Raw genomic sequence first — 15,467 nt, 5'->3', positions numbered from 1 at the left:
TTGGAGCAGAAAACTTGAATGAAGTATGTATGTACGAGGTATGTCAGAAAGGTTCCAGGACTGGTATCACAAATTTATTTCAAATCCAAACTACAAATTACAAGTTACCTCCTACAAAGTAATCCCCCTGGAGTCTAATGCACTTTCCCATCCTTCTCTGCCACGCTTGCATGCACTCCTGGAAGGATTCTTCCGGGATTCTCCGTAGCTCTGTCGTCACGGCCTTTTTGATGTCGTGCACATCATCAAAACCATGACCAGAAGGATCACTGCATGCAAGTGCGTCAGGACATCCTCGAGCTTCTTGAAACCGAACCAGACTTGTTAGGGAGAGTCATCACCGGTGATGAGTCATGGATCCATGAGTACAACCCAGAGACCAAACACCAGAGCCTTCAGTGGAAGAGCCTGAATTTGCCAAGGCCAAAGAAAGCAAGACAGTTGAAGTTCAAAGTCATGTTGATCGCATTCTTCAATGTGAGGGGCATCGTCCACTGCGAGTTCTTGCCACAGGGCCAGACGATCAACCAGCATGTCTACAAAGAGATACTGCGGTGTTTGCTTCATTGAGTGCATGAGAAGAGGCAAGAGTTGTGGCAAGACAACTCGTGGATGCTTCACCATGACAACGCACCTGCCCACCTTGCGCTGAGTACCCGAGAGTTCCTGGCCCAGAAGAACATCACTGTGTTGGAGCAACCTCCCTGCTCGCCCAACTTGGCTCCATGTGATTTTTTTTTTTTCTCCTTTTCCCCAAGCTCAAGAGGGTCATCAAGGGAACCTGTTTTGAAGATGAGCACGACATCAAAAAGGAATCCTTCCAGGAGTGCAGGCAAGCGTGGCAGAGAAGGATGGGAAAGTGCATTAGACTCCAGGGGGGTTACTTTGAAGGGGATAACTTGTAGTTTGGATTTGAAAATTTTTTGTGACACCAGTCCTGGAACCTTTCTGACATACCTCGTATGTATGTTTTTAAGGTCCTCAAAGAATTGTTTCAGTTGTTAGTGCAGTGGTGATCTGCAGGAAGCACACTCCTAGTATTGAGATGCCCATTCTAATTTCAAATAACTGTAATGTGTATCGATGCATTATTTAATTTATACCCTGTTATTTGTATTTTTCTCTCATTTGTGTCATATTCTTGCTGTGATGCCATCATAATAGCAGACGCTTAATATGAACTCCAAGGTTTGCAAAATACCAGGTAATTGTAGCACTGAAAATGAAGCTCATAGTAGTGAAGTTAGGAGTTTAATTTTGTACGGGGGTTTGTCTCACTGAAGGTAAATGAGGCAGTTGCTCTGTGTGTGTGTGTGTGTGTGTGTGTGTGTGTGTGTGTGTGTGTGTGTGTGTGTGTGTGTGTGTGTGTGTGTGAGAGAGAAAATGAGAAATGGTGTGAAAGGAGGAAGAGAGTTGTAAAAGTTGGTTTCCGGAGCCAAAGTAGCGGTCTTCTGTTTACTTCAAAGAGGGAAAGGTGTGTGTGTGTGTGTGTGTGTTGTTTAACATCATAATGCTGAACTGTTATGGTTAATGGTTTAGGCATGTCTACTGCAGAGGAAGATAAACATCAAGTGTTCCATCTTGTTTTTGCATTTTGAAATATTATGCAACATCCTTGTTTAAAAAAAAAAGAACACACACACCCTATAGCATGCCTCAGTACATTCCCGGAATGCAGCATTGTGTATTAGAAAATATGGAGGTATTCACACTTAGCAATGTGTGTCAAAAAAGTCTACATAGTTTGTTGCATCTGTGTTTCTAGGCTTGTCTGTAAAGGCTTTAATAAAAGGAAGAACCTGGAATGAGACTTGCCCACTTTAAAGCCGACTATACGCTCTGCAGTAATTATGATGCAATATTGTTGTATCATAAATGTATCACTGTAACACAGAAGCGTATTGCAGAACACACAGTATTTACAGTATAGCATGTGCCCCTGCCGTTGTCTACAAGGTGATGGACGGGAGCTGTGCAGCACGTTGTCTCAAATGTGTTTGATGCAGAGCTCTGGAGTGATGGAGAGGGGGTAAAAAATATACAGCAAAACCACATTTCAATGTGTTGAGGGCTCAAAACACGACTGCACATGCATGATGGAATTTTCCTGTGCTGTGCCTAGTTGAGCAGTCTGTGCATGGCAAATTAAGAGAGCAGATACTTCAGTGAGTGAGAGACATTATTCTGTAGTTATGTGGATAATACCAACATGGAAATACATTTGAGCAAAGAATAGTTTTTGCTTGCTCAGACAGACATGTACAGTAGTGTTCAGAATAATAGTAGTGCTATGTGACTAAAAAGATTAATCCAGGTTTTTAGTATATTTCTTATTGTTACATGGGAAACAAGGTACCAGTAGATTCAGTAGATTCTCACAAATCCAACAAGACCAAGCATTCATGTTATGCACACTGTTAAGGCTATGAAATTGGGCTATTAGTCAATCAATCAATCAATTTTATTTATATAGCGCCAAATCACAAACAGTTGCCCCAGGGCGCCTTATATTGTAAGGCAAGGCCATACAATAATTACGTAAAAACCCCAACGGTCAAAACGACCCCGCTGTGAGAAAGCACTTGGCGACAGTGGGAAGGAAAAACTCCCTTTTAACAGGAAGAAACCTCCAGCAAAAAAAAAAGTAGAAAAGGGGGTGTTCACAATAATAGTAGTGTGGCATTCAGTCAGAGAGTTCGTCAGTTTTGTGGAACAAACAGGTGTGAATCAGGTGTCCCCTATGTAAGGATGAAGCCAGCATCTGTTGAACATGCTTTTCTCTTTGAAAGCCTGAGGAAAATGGGACGTTCAAGACATTGTTCAGAAGAACAGCGTAGTTTGATTAAAAAGCTGAATGGAGAGGGGAAAACATATACGCAGGTGCAAAAAATTATAGGCTGTTCATCTACAATGATCTCCAGTGCTTTAAAATGGACAAAAAAAACAGAGATGCGTGGAAGAAAACGGAAAACAACCATCAAATGGATAGAAGAATAACCAGAATGGCAAAGGCTCACCCATTGATCAGCTCCAGGATGATCAAAGACAGTCTGGAGTTACCTGTAAGTGCTGTGACAGTTAGACGCCTGTGTGAAGCTCATTTATTTGCAAGAATCTCCCGCAAAGTCCCTCTGTTAAATAAAAGACATGTGCAGAAGAGGTTACAATTTGCCAAAGAACACATCAACTGGCCTAAAGAGAAATGGAGGAATATTTTGTGGACTGATGAGAGTAAAATTGTTCTTTTTAGGTCCAAGGGCCGCAGACAGTTTGTGAGACGACCCCCAAACTCTGAATTCAAGCCACAGTTCACAGTGAAGACAGTGAAGCATGGTGGTGCAAGCATCATGATATGGGCATGTGTCTCCTACTATGGTGTTGGGCCTATATATCGCATACCAGGTATCATGGATCAGTTTGGATATGTCAAAATATTTGAAGAGGTCATGTTGCCTTATGCTGAAGAGGACATGCCCTTGAAATGGGTGTTTCAACAAGACAAGGACCCCAAACACACTAGTAAACGAGCAAAATCTTGGTTCCAAACCAACAAAATTAATGCCTCGCAGATGTGAAGAAATCATGAAAAACTCTGGTTATACAACTAAATACTAGTTTAGTGATTCACAGGATTGCTAAAAAAGCAGTTTGACCATAATAGTTTTGAGTTTGTAGCATCAACAGCAGATGCTACTATTATTGTGAACACCCCCTTTTCTGCCGTTTTTTTTTTTTTTTTTTTTTTTTTTTTACTAATAAGCCCAATTTCATAGCCTTAAGAGTGTGCATATCATGAATGCTTGGTCTTGTTGGATTTGTGAGAATCTACTGGTACCTTGTTTCCCATGTAACAATAAGAAATATACTCAAAACCTGGATTAATCTTTTTAGTCACATAGCACTACTATTATTCTGAACACTACTGTGCTTGTCAGCAAGCGCTTCATACCAGCTTGTCACCAGATGTGGGAATGCATGTGTTGTGCATTTAGGCTGAAAAAATGATTTTATTTATTTCTTGTGTGAAGAATTTAATCAAACTGTGGGAATGATTGATATGGTGTGGACATACAGTAGGGTTTTCACCACTGTGTGTTTTTTGTTTTTTTTCTCCCCCACTCTCCCCCAGGGCTCCCTGGGTGTGTCCTAGAGATGTTCATGTGTGCATCTTGGAAATCCGGTCCTTCTGTGGTGTGCAGCAGTCATTATACTTTCTTCTTCTGTCATTTGTCTGCTCCTACTCAGGGTTTCAACAACTCATTATGAAAGTCGTGTGTGTGTGTGTGAGCGTGCGCGCGCCTCTGTGCATATGTGCTTGCTTCTCTGATAGTAATGTCAGCTAGAACACGACGGCCATCTGACATTTACCTGAGTGTGATTCAGCACGCAGGTGTAACATCCATGCAGACTGTTTGCATGGCTGGTTGTCAATCACAACCCAGGTTGGTTCTGTACTGTGGTGGTTGTGGTGATGCACAGCACCAGCACATACTCTCTGACCTGATTTAAGCTAGTGTGCGCTCATGATGTGATCAGACAAAGCAACTCAACAGTTGCATGCTTTAGAAAGATGTTTTGCACTGTCTGACAATGTGATGCTGATCAAGTGGAGGTTTTTTTTTTTCTCACTTTTTAAACCACATTGTGTTGGTTTTGTCAGCAACATCGGCTCTGAAACACCCACAGACAGCCTAACAAACGCACACAAATAGCACGGTAACAAGCAGACACTTTTTTTTTCTTTTCACTTTAATCCGCCCACACACAGAGCAGTACATAGAGGAAAAAATAAACTGAATTGCTATGGTAAGATGGCCTGAATTGTTGTTCACATGTTTGCCACATTGACGTAATTGGTGAAAGTTTGTTGTACCACATGTAAACTTGACAACGGTGTCTATGTGTGTAAGCTAAATCCTTTAGTCCTGCAAAATGCAATTCTGTGCAGTTTATTTCATTTCTGCTTGAAATTATTATATAAAATGCTTTGATTGCTGTGTGGAATTAAAACTACAGACTTCAACAGTTTAACCGTAACTTGAGCTTCCCAGTAAGTGATTATAAGTTTCAAAACAACTTGATTTTCATGTAGAAAGATGCATTTTATTAGTTGCTAAAATACTGATCTACAAATACTGTTTAAGTGTATATTTTTGTGTTGCAGAGATTTCTAATCTGCTGATCGTGACGAAAGAACGAGCACCAACCCCACATTCATCCATTGAAGACACCCAGCTGAGCTTCCATCGTATTCTGAAGGAGGATATCGAACAGGTACGCCGTGTGTGGTTATTCTTTGTCGTTTTATCACTGCCTTCTGTCTCTGGATGATAAAATGAAGGCATTAGGGGGTTCTGTATATTTTCATGGGATGTATAATAGATCATTCCAATGGGGGTGTGTGTGTGTGTGTGTGTGTGTGTGTGAGAGAGAGACATGCATTGTTGTATTATTTTTACTTTGTAGGCACAGCTCCATGCTGGGTGATTATCACTGCAATAAGGAAAACAAACAGCCTGCACAGGAGTTCACTATTTATTTATTGTGGCAATACATGAATGAAATTGTAACAAATTTCTTGGGAAGTTACATTTAGATTTTTGCTTTTCTATAAATTGGGTTAAATTTTTAAATTCCAAGTGAGCAGGAAATTATTTGTACACCACTTTTTGAGTTCTTAACATAGAGATTTTCCTGGTATTTATTATCCTGCCATGCTAGGATGTGGGATAATAATCACTATCTGTACATGCAGTGTGTCCGTTACTTTTTTTGCAAACACTATAACATATGTGTGCCAAGATGGATGTACATAATATATACTATATTTCCTATATTTGGGCAATCTATCAGTTAAAATTTTCACTGTGGACTCTGTACATCATATCAGTGTTGAACAATTGTGCAATTTATTCCAAAAAATTTATATGTATAATCATATACCAGGTTTCCCCATACTGAACTTTTGGGCTATATACCGTCACAATTTGTCTCGGCGTATATGTGTTAGGGTGCATCATTTCCCCATTATTTATTTTGAAAATCACCTTGTCCCTAGGTTTATTTTGTTACACTACCTAAGAAATTTACTACAACAGAAATTTCAGCAAAATCCAAATATATTTAAGGGGACCACCACGGCTTTGAAATTCTTCAAAAAACATTTTTAAAAAATCTAAATTGATGATTTCAAAGAATTGTTAATATACACTTTATTGTTTATGTTGACTCTTAACACAGTAGAAGGCAGAGAGAGATGTTTCCTCTCCAAATTCTGTAGTCTGTGCTAATTTGTGGAACAAACAGAATGGCATGAGGTATGAAGCTGAAAGTGAAACTGATACTGAAAGTTGTTGGGAAGTATAACTGCCTGAAATTTTTTTTCCAGAAGTTTTAATAGGCAGACTACACTGTCTTTATTTTATCTGAGGATCATATATGCCACTAGTCTATCATCATTCAGGAAAATTGCTAAGTTAAATATACGGAGAATTATGTCCTTACTGTGGTCTCCCTAACCATTAACCAAATTTTGCGCGAACTTCGCGCAAACTTGTGGTGAACATGAGGTGAACATAAATGTAGAAAGAAGGTGCAGATGTGAGTCTGACTTCTTTCTTTTTTCTCTCTCTCTTGTTTACTGGAGTGGTAATAATCCAAACACGAGTCAGTCTGAAGCCACACTTACAGAGGTGGTTTTAGTAGGTGGGATGGGGGGGGACCCCTGGGTTTTAGAATTTAGAATCGGTGAATGAGAGCCACACAGGTGCAAATAAGCTGAGCTGTTAAAGAATGTATTGGAAGTAACTTCATAATGACAAATGCTTTGATTAAAAAAAAAATACTAAGTAGTCTCACAATTAGGAAACAAGAAATCCTGTGTGGGTGAGGAGGGAGGGTAAAGGATGCATTGACAAATTGCCATCCTCTGAATCATAATTGAATCAAATCATGAAGTGCCTAAATCAATCAATCAATCAATCAATTTTTTTTATATAGCGCCAAATCACAACAAACAGTTGCCCCAAGGCGCTTTATATTGTAAGGCAAGGCCATACAACAATTATGTAAAACCCCAACGGTCAAAACGACCCCCTGTGAGCAAGCACTTGGCTACAGTGGGAAGGAAAAACTCCCTTTTAACAGGAAGAAACCTCCAGCAGAACCAGGCTCAGGGAGGGGCAGTCTTCTGCTGGGACTGGTTGGGGCTGAGGGAGAAAACCGGGAAAAAGACATGCTGTGGAGGGGAGCAGAGATCGATCACTAATGATTAAATGCAGAGTGGTGCATACAGAGCAAAAAGAGAAAGAAACAGTGCATCATGGGAACCCCCCAGCAGTCTACGTCTATAGCAGCATAACTAAGGGATGGTTCAGGGTCACCTGATCCAGCCCTAACTATAAGCTTTAGCTAAAGACACCCACCCCTATTTATGAGTGCGAGTTATACATGAATGCTTCAGTTACTCCTAGCAGTGGATGTTGTTTTATTTATTTATTTATTTTTAAAGGTCATGATCAGGTCTAAGTTCTTTAATATTGAGTAGCTGCAATAAACAGATTTTATGCAGTACTTATAATAAATTTATTTTGTTGCTTGCCAGAACATTGACCTAATTTTTTAATACTAGTTTTTTTGTGTTTTTGTGTTTTTTTATTTTTTTTTTTATATTATCTGAAGGAGCCAGTACACGATACTCTGTTGCCATCTGAACCTTGTGAAGGAGCAAAAACGAGGAGAAACGAACAAAGTATATCTGCCACATTAAACCAAAAGATTTGGATTGGGTTTCATTAAGACAATACTGATCAAAATTACTCATAACCATCCCAAAGACGTATCGTTATCTTTGGCTGCTTTCAGTGATGCCGGTATTTGGTTAGACTCTTTCTCTCCGATTGTTCTGTCTGAGTTATTTTCATTAGTTACTTCATCCAAACCATCAACATGTTTATTAGACCCCATTCCTACCAGGCTGCTCAAGGAAGCCCTACCATTATTTAATGCTTCGATCTTAAATATGATCAATCTATCTTTGTTAGTTGGCTATGTACCACAGGCTTTTAAGGTGGCAGTAATTAAACCATTACTTAAAAAGCCATCACTTGACCCAGCTATCTTAGCTAATTATAGGCCAATCTCCAACCTTCCTTTTCTCTCAAAAATTCTTGAAAGGGTAGTTGTAAAACAGCTAACTGATCATCTGCAGAGGAATGGTCTATTTGAAGAGTTTCAGTCAGGTTTTAGAATTCATCATAGTACAGAAACAGCATTAGTGAAGGTTACAAATGATCTTCTTATGGCCTCGGACAGTGGACTCATCTCTGTGCTTGTTCTGTTAGACCTCAGTGCTGCTTTTGATACTGTTGACCATAAAATTTTATTACAGAGATTAGAGCATGCCATAGGTATTAAAGGCACTGCGCTGCGGTGGTTTGAATCATATTTGTCTAATAGATTACAATTTGTTCATGTAAATGGGGAATCTTTTTCACAGACTAAAGTTAATTATGGAGTTCCACAAGGTTCTGTGCTAGGACCAATTTTATTCACTTTATACATGCTTCCCTTAGGTAGTATTATTAGACGGTATTGCTTAAATTTTCATTGTTACGCAGATGATACCCAGCTTTATCTATCCATGAAGCCAGAGGACACACACCAATTAGCTAAACTGCAGGATTGCTTACAGACATAAAGACATGGATGACCTCTAATTTCCTGCTTTTAAACTCATATAAAACTGAAGTTATTGTACTTGGCCCCACAAATCTTAGAAACATGGTGTCTAACCAGATCCTTACTCTGGATGGCATTACCCTGACCTCTAGTAATACTGTGAGAAATCTTGGAGTCATTTTTGATCAGGATATGTCATTCAAAGTGCTATTGTATTTCATTATTATCAGGTTGTCCTAAAAGTTCCCTGAAAAGCCTTCAGTTAATTCAAAATGCTGCAGCTAGAGTACTGACGGGGACTAGAAGGAGAGAGCATATCTCACCCATATTGGCCTCTCTTCATTAGCTTCCTGTTAATTCTAGAATAGAATTTAAAATTCTTCTTCTTACTTATAAGGTTTTGAATAATCAGGTCCCATCTTATCTTAGGGACCTCGTAGTACCATATCACCCCAATAGAGCGCTTTGCTCTCAGACTGCAGGCTTACTTGTAGTTCCTAGGGTTTGTAAGAGTAGAATGGGAGGCAGAGCCTTCAGCTTTCAGGCTCCTCTCCTGTGGAACCAGCTCCCAATTCAGATCAGGGAGACAGACACCCTCTCTACTTTTAAGATTAGGCTTAAAACTTTCCTTTTTGCTAAAGCTTATAGTTAGGGCTGGATCAGTGACCCTGAACCATCCCTTGGTTATGCTGCTATAGACGTAGACTGCTGGGGGGTTCCCATGATGCACTGTTTCTTTCTCTTTTTGCTCTGTATGCACCACTCTGCATTTAATCATTAGTGATCGATCTCTGCTCCCCTCCACAGCATGTCTTTTTCCTGGTTCTCTCCCTCAGCCCCAACCAGTCCCAGCAGAAGACTGCCCCTCCCTGAGCCTGGTTCTGCTGGAGGTTTCTTCCTGTTAAAAGGGAGTTTTTCCTTCCCACTGTAGCCAAGTGCTTGCTCACAGGGGGTCGTTTTGACCGTTGGGGTTTTACATAATTATTGTATGGCCTTGCCTTACAATATAAAGCGCCTTGGGGCAACTGTTTGTTGTGATTTGGCGCTATATAAAAAAATTGATTGATTGATTGATTGATCATTGATTCGTATTTTGCTCAACTCAGTCAACATACTTACAATTACAGTCATTTCCCCCTTCCAATCCATTGTGTTTGGATGTCAAATTATATAACACGCAAATTGAGTTTTTAAAAATGTATATCAAACAGTGCAGTGCTTGATAACCTCCCTGTCGCTCTTTTTCTTACCTTCGTAACAGGTGTGTTGAACTGTAAGTTGTAATGCCATCAGTTCAGATCCATATATCTGATAGAAGCCCTTTTCTTGCTGTAGTCATGTCTGATCCCAGAGGAAAGCATTTTTAATAAAACTTCTATTTTTCTAACCTGACTGCGGTTCAGGTGGAACACCTTGGTCGTGGTACAAGAACTAACATCTACTCGGGCACACTGAGGGTGAAGAATGAGGAGGAGGATGATTTAGGTTACTCGTCCTTCCAGGAAGTCAAGGTGGTTCTGAAAGTGCTGGGTTCTGGACAGAGGGACATCTCTTTGGTGAGACAGATTCCAGTATCTTTTTTTTTTTTTTTTTTTTTTTTTTGAGGACTTGCTACAATCTGAAAGCTCTGTTCCTGCTTAAAGCTACTTACTTATTAGGTCTTTTTTTTTTTTTTCCTGATTAATATTCAAAATTTTGAAAAACTAGCTTTAAATATGGTATTGTGTTCATGAAGTGGTAGTTTGTGGTGTGTGTGTGTTTTTTTTTTTTTTGTTGTTTTCGGACAGGCTTTCTTTGAGACGGCCAGCATGATGCGTCAGGTGTCCCACAAACACATTGTACTGCTGTACGGAGTGTGTGTCCGCCACCAGGAGAGTAAGTGCATTTCAAGCTGTTTGTGTGTGCGTGTGCATGCGCGCACGCCTGATCTCTGACACTGCTGGTGTGAAACAGATATTATGGTGGAAGAGTTTGTCCAACATGGACCACTGGACGTGTTCATGAGGAGACAGCAGAACTTGCTCAGCACACCATGGAAGTTCCAGGTTGCCAAGCAGCTCGCCTCAGCGCTCAGCTATTTGGTGAGCGAGGAACTGCAGCCAAGATGACCTGCATGTTGTTTGATTTGTAGTGTTGACGTAGTTCATATTTGTGTGCACATTTCTAGGAGGACAAAAAGCTGGTTCATGGTTTTGTTTGTGCCAAGAACATCCTGTTGGCCCGGGATGGACTTGGCGACGATGAAGGAGGGCCCTTCATCAAACTCAGCGATCCAGGAATCCCAATCACAGTGCTCACCAGAGAGGGTGAGGGCAAAGTACACGTCACACAAACGCACACAGGGTTACAAAAAGTGAAACCCAGCTGGGGGTAAAAACAATGCCATAAGATGAACTTCTGGCAGGAACTTCAACTTTTACTGCATCAGCATTTATAAATGACACTTGAATGGAAGGACAACCACATTGGGGTGGCATGTAATCCGAAAGACATTTTGCAACTCCACCAACAGAAGTTTAATGTTGACGTGGGCTACTTGTCTAACGCTTAAACTACTGATACTATCAGGTTCAGACTTGATCCTGTGACACCTGTTCCTCTGGTTCAGCAGTTTAAACTTAAAAACTCCCCCCCGCTTTACACTTCTTGCTGTGTCTCTCTTAGAGGCCCTCATCATGCACTCAGTATATCTGAGTCTTCTCACATATGCATGTTGATACAACTCGCACATAAGAACGATGAGTCTTCCAAAGCCTTAAGTATTTATCAATCAATCAATCAATCTTAATTGATTAAGTATTTATAAAGTTAACATTTAAATTCCTTTATGAAGACCTTGGTGAGGTCCCTGATTCGAGTCCACATGTGCTCAAATGTCCTTGTAGTTCTGGAGTTTTATCGGACAGGGTATACAGTGTAGAAGCTGCTCCTTTACTATTTTATTTTATTCATTTATACAAAATACCATAGTAAAAAAAAAAAATTACATAAATATGGCTCACCACATCCACTAAGTGTAGCACTGTAGTAGTAATACTATAACACTCTTGAGTTACTTACTTGATTGACATTGATTAAATGCTGGTGGCTGTTTTAAAAAAAATACAGAAAACTATTATTATTATTATTATTATTATTATTATGTGTCTTTAAAAGTGGACCTTTGCCTAAGGGGTGGACAAAAACTTAGACAATTAAGAAGCATAATTCCTTTGCAAACATTTCATGGATTTCAACAAAACTTCACACAGTGGTAGCATATCATATTAAGATGTGCATGAAGGAAAATAATTGTCTTAAATGGCAGATACGTGGACTTTTATTGTATGTAATAAGTCATATTTGCTAGTTCCATTTACAGAAGTTGACCACTGCTGATATATAACATAAAAGCAACTAGTATGGCTGAGCAATTGATTACAGATCTCATTACATTCAGTAAAGCGATTGATGTGGACAGTTGATTCATTCTGTATTAAATTTCAGAAAAATGGAGCACATGTGACAGCTATGTTTGTTTTCTTATTTTAAATAAAATATTAATTGTATATTTTGTATATGAAATATATATAGAGAAATATAAATAATTATATATGAAAAAGCAAAGGGGAGCCAACATTGACTGGATTTTTTTTTTTTCATTAAGTTTTGCTTTTGCTGGTGTCTATTCTTGATATTCTTGCAACATGCCAGTTAAAAAAAATAGAGCAGTTACATACGTAGACATTGATTGCAGTAAGAATGAAACTTGTCATATAATCAATTCACGTGGTTCTGGGTGCATTTCCTTCTTGAGTGATAATTCTGTTTACAGAAGCTAGCTCTGAGTTCAGGGAAAACGTCCTGACAAGGACATTTCTCTTAGGCGCCTCATGTTTCTACGTGTCTATTAGAGCTAAAAACTGTCACTGTTCAGACAAATCGACAAACGATGGGACAGATTGGAAATGTTTCTGAGCGAATGTCCGTCACCGTGCACTGGGAATGCTCCTCCCTCCCTGTGTGTTCCCAGAACTCTTTTGCATTCTCTGTGCATCACTTTCCAATCAGCCAGTGTGCCTGTTATCCATCAGTGTCCTTGCACGCCGTCTTGATTGAACACATAAAAGCTGTTGTCTTGCCACTGACAAACCTTTTGGGAACCTTCTTTTCTTCTCAGCAATCTCTGATCATTATCTTCAACCTCCAATCCATTATTCACTCCCTCAAACATGTTTTTTTTTTATTCTGTCTTTCTTCAAACCATCTCCTTTTCCAGTCCATCTCCTTCATTCCGGTCTGAGCACTTAGCTCGTGCACACCTGCTCTTATGGATATGTGGAGGGCAGCCAGGGCAGCCAGTCAGTTCATCCGTGTTCCAGTCAACGTGAACTATTTCAGATGGCTGATGTCACCTTTTACTTGTTGGGTGGAGTCAGTAAAGGTGTGAGCCAGCTGCTCGCCCAGTCGGACTCTTTACAGCATCCCTGCTCTTGGTTCCAGCTCAGGTCCAGCTCAGCTCACCGCCTTTTAATTACGTCAATATTTAATCACAAAGTTGAATTTCAAATGCATCAACAGCAGGAAGATTCAGGTGACACATTCAAGTTGAAGGAATTGTTAAATGCTTAAAAAGAAAAGTTTGAATCTTCACAATTGGCAATGAATTTGTTTTAATATTTCCCATGTGCCAAACTATGTACTGTTTTTAAAAAAAAAAAAAAAAATCAGCTGTGCAGCATCTATGAATTATATTGGTCACATGTATTTTACCTTGACCAGGTAAAATACCGTTTCAGCACTATTTGTTTTTTAGCAGGATTATACAAAACTACTGAAGCAGTTTTCTTGAAACTTGGTGGAAGGGTGGGGAATGAACCACAGAGGAAACCATGAACTTTTGGAGTAGATTTGATTTGACAAAGTTTCTTTAACATTGACAGACAGCACTGCTTAACAGCTTTTTAATCAATTTCTCAGAAATTGATTGACGCATTATGAGACATTTCAGCAATATATTTAATTTGGTGCAGATCCTATAAAGGCCCAGATTTGATTGACCCAAAGTATGATGTTTTTGGAGGGAGCAGGGGGCATTTAGCCTGGAAACCTGCAACTCTATTTTCTCACATTCTGTGAGCATACTAATTATTTTCTGGAGTAACAAAATTAAATTTTTATGGTATGAAGTACAATTCTTACTCGATATAAGGTGAGGACGCCATCTTTCAGATCAGTGTTCTTGTCATGCACAGCATGATATTCCTGTATTTTTCCTTCTCTGTCAGATTTCTCTTTGGGGGGAATATATGATGGAGGGTGGGTGTGTGTGTGGGTGGGTGGGCACAACATAGATCAGCAACTCCTCAAGACAGTCGCTGAACATTTCAAGCGTTATTATTCCATCATTTTTACCTGTGTGAGGGGTATGGTAACGAGAGAACTCTGCCCTCTGGAGAACTCTGCTCAGGTTGCAAGCTTGGCCCGGGTTAGGGGTAAGGTTAGCCCCAGTATCTCGGACCGAACGGTCCGCCCTGCCTCTACTGCACATGCGTCATTTCTGAGCTCAGCCGCTCGTCTAAGACAGAGCCTCTTCACCCAAAGTGATCAAATGGATTATTAACCATCAGATTACAAGGTAAAACATCTTAAATCATTCTAAAGTCAGTTTTAAGCAGAAACGAGGCGAAACTCGGTGACGCTTTGAAATGTCCGACGTGCAGTGAACACATCAGCTAGCAGCTTGTGTAGCTGCGGCTCACTGATTGCTTCATCTGTCTTTTATGATGAAATAATGCTGAATTTATGTGGAAATGATTGTTGTACAAAAGCTTCAGATATCTGTCGTTGAGATAGATGATGAGTGCAGTTTTAATTAGAAATGAGGTGATGATCAATGAACCGCAGCTAATGATGGATGCGCAGTGAAGGCAGGGCGGACCGAGTTTTAGGCGGGACCATTCGGTCTGCGACACCTGGCCCACTTCACACCCTGGTCCAAGTTGGCATAGAGCCGACTTCTTCTGTATCCAGATGGACTGTGACTTTGATACCATGAGGGTGGTCTGCTGTTACAGCCAGACTATCAGTAGGTTTCAGACATATCACGTAATCGTTGCTTTAATGCAGATGTCGCTGGACAAACCTACGCTTTAGCTTTACTGAAGCTTCCATTTCTCTGCAGAGTGCGTGCATCGTATCCCCTGGATCGCTCCGGAGTGTGTGAAGAACGTCGCTTCTGTGAGCGTTGCAGCTGATAAGTGGGGATTCGGTACCACCCTATGGGAGATCTGTTATGATGGAGAGATCCCACTAAAAGACAAGAAGCTGACAGAGGTGAGGTGCACCTGTACAGATAAATCTGGTGGTGATGTGCATTTTTTTTTTCTCTTCACCGGTAACAGCAGAGTTTTTTCTGCTTGCGCATTGTGTCTGTGCTGAGCAGAAAGAGCGGTTCTACGAAACGGAGTACCAGCTGCCCACACCAGACTGTAGGGAGCTGGCTAAACTGATGACCAGCTGCATGAACTACGACTTCAAGATGAGACCGTTTTTCAGGGCAATCGTCAGAGACATGCCTGAAGGAATGAGTACGTCTCTGTGCCGTCTACATTATACACCATTAATTACATTTCACAAAGCTTTTCTGCTTTGTGGCTTTGAAAAGCCTCTTTAAGATGGAAAACGCCACATTAAGCCTGTAGATCTTTGCAGGTCGCAGTGTAAATGGACTGAGTGTAGGTGGAGAGAGCAACAGTGTTGAAATATGAGCTGAATGTTTTGTATCTTGCTTTGCTGCAGCCTAGTAA

General features: G+C 40.3%; 1 protein-coding gene across 2 annotated transcripts in view; it reads left to right on the top strand.

Moving 5' to 3' along the window:
- jak1 (Janus kinase 1) overlaps positions 1 to 15,467 on the top strand; it is a 62,029-nt gene that overhangs the window by 34,907 nt on the left and 11,655 nt on the right. For both annotated transcript variants that reach the window (XM_034179558.1, XM_034179559.1), the window contains exons 12-18: positions 5,165 to 5,274; positions 10,083 to 10,235; positions 10,467 to 10,554; positions 10,633 to 10,760; positions 10,847 to 10,985; positions 14,843 to 14,994; positions 15,104 to 15,248. In XM_034179558.1, coding sequence (XP_034035449.1) covers positions 5,165 to 5,274; positions 10,083 to 10,235; positions 10,467 to 10,554; positions 10,633 to 10,760; positions 10,847 to 10,985; positions 14,843 to 14,994; positions 15,104 to 15,248 — 915 coding nt within the window. The remainder of the gene's footprint in view (positions 1 to 5,164; positions 5,275 to 10,082; positions 10,236 to 10,466; positions 10,555 to 10,632; positions 10,761 to 10,846; positions 10,986 to 14,842; positions 14,995 to 15,103; positions 15,249 to 15,467) is intronic.

The sequence above is a fragment of the Thalassophryne amazonica genome, chromosome 10, assembly GCF_902500255.1.
Source record: "Thalassophryne amazonica chromosome 10, fThaAma1.1, whole genome shotgun sequence".
NCBI classification, from domain to species: Eukaryota; Metazoa; Chordata; class Actinopteri; order Batrachoidiformes; family Batrachoididae; genus Thalassophryne; species Thalassophryne amazonica.
Note: the sequence above shows the minus strand (reverse complement) of the source record. Positions and strands in the feature narration are given on the sequence as shown.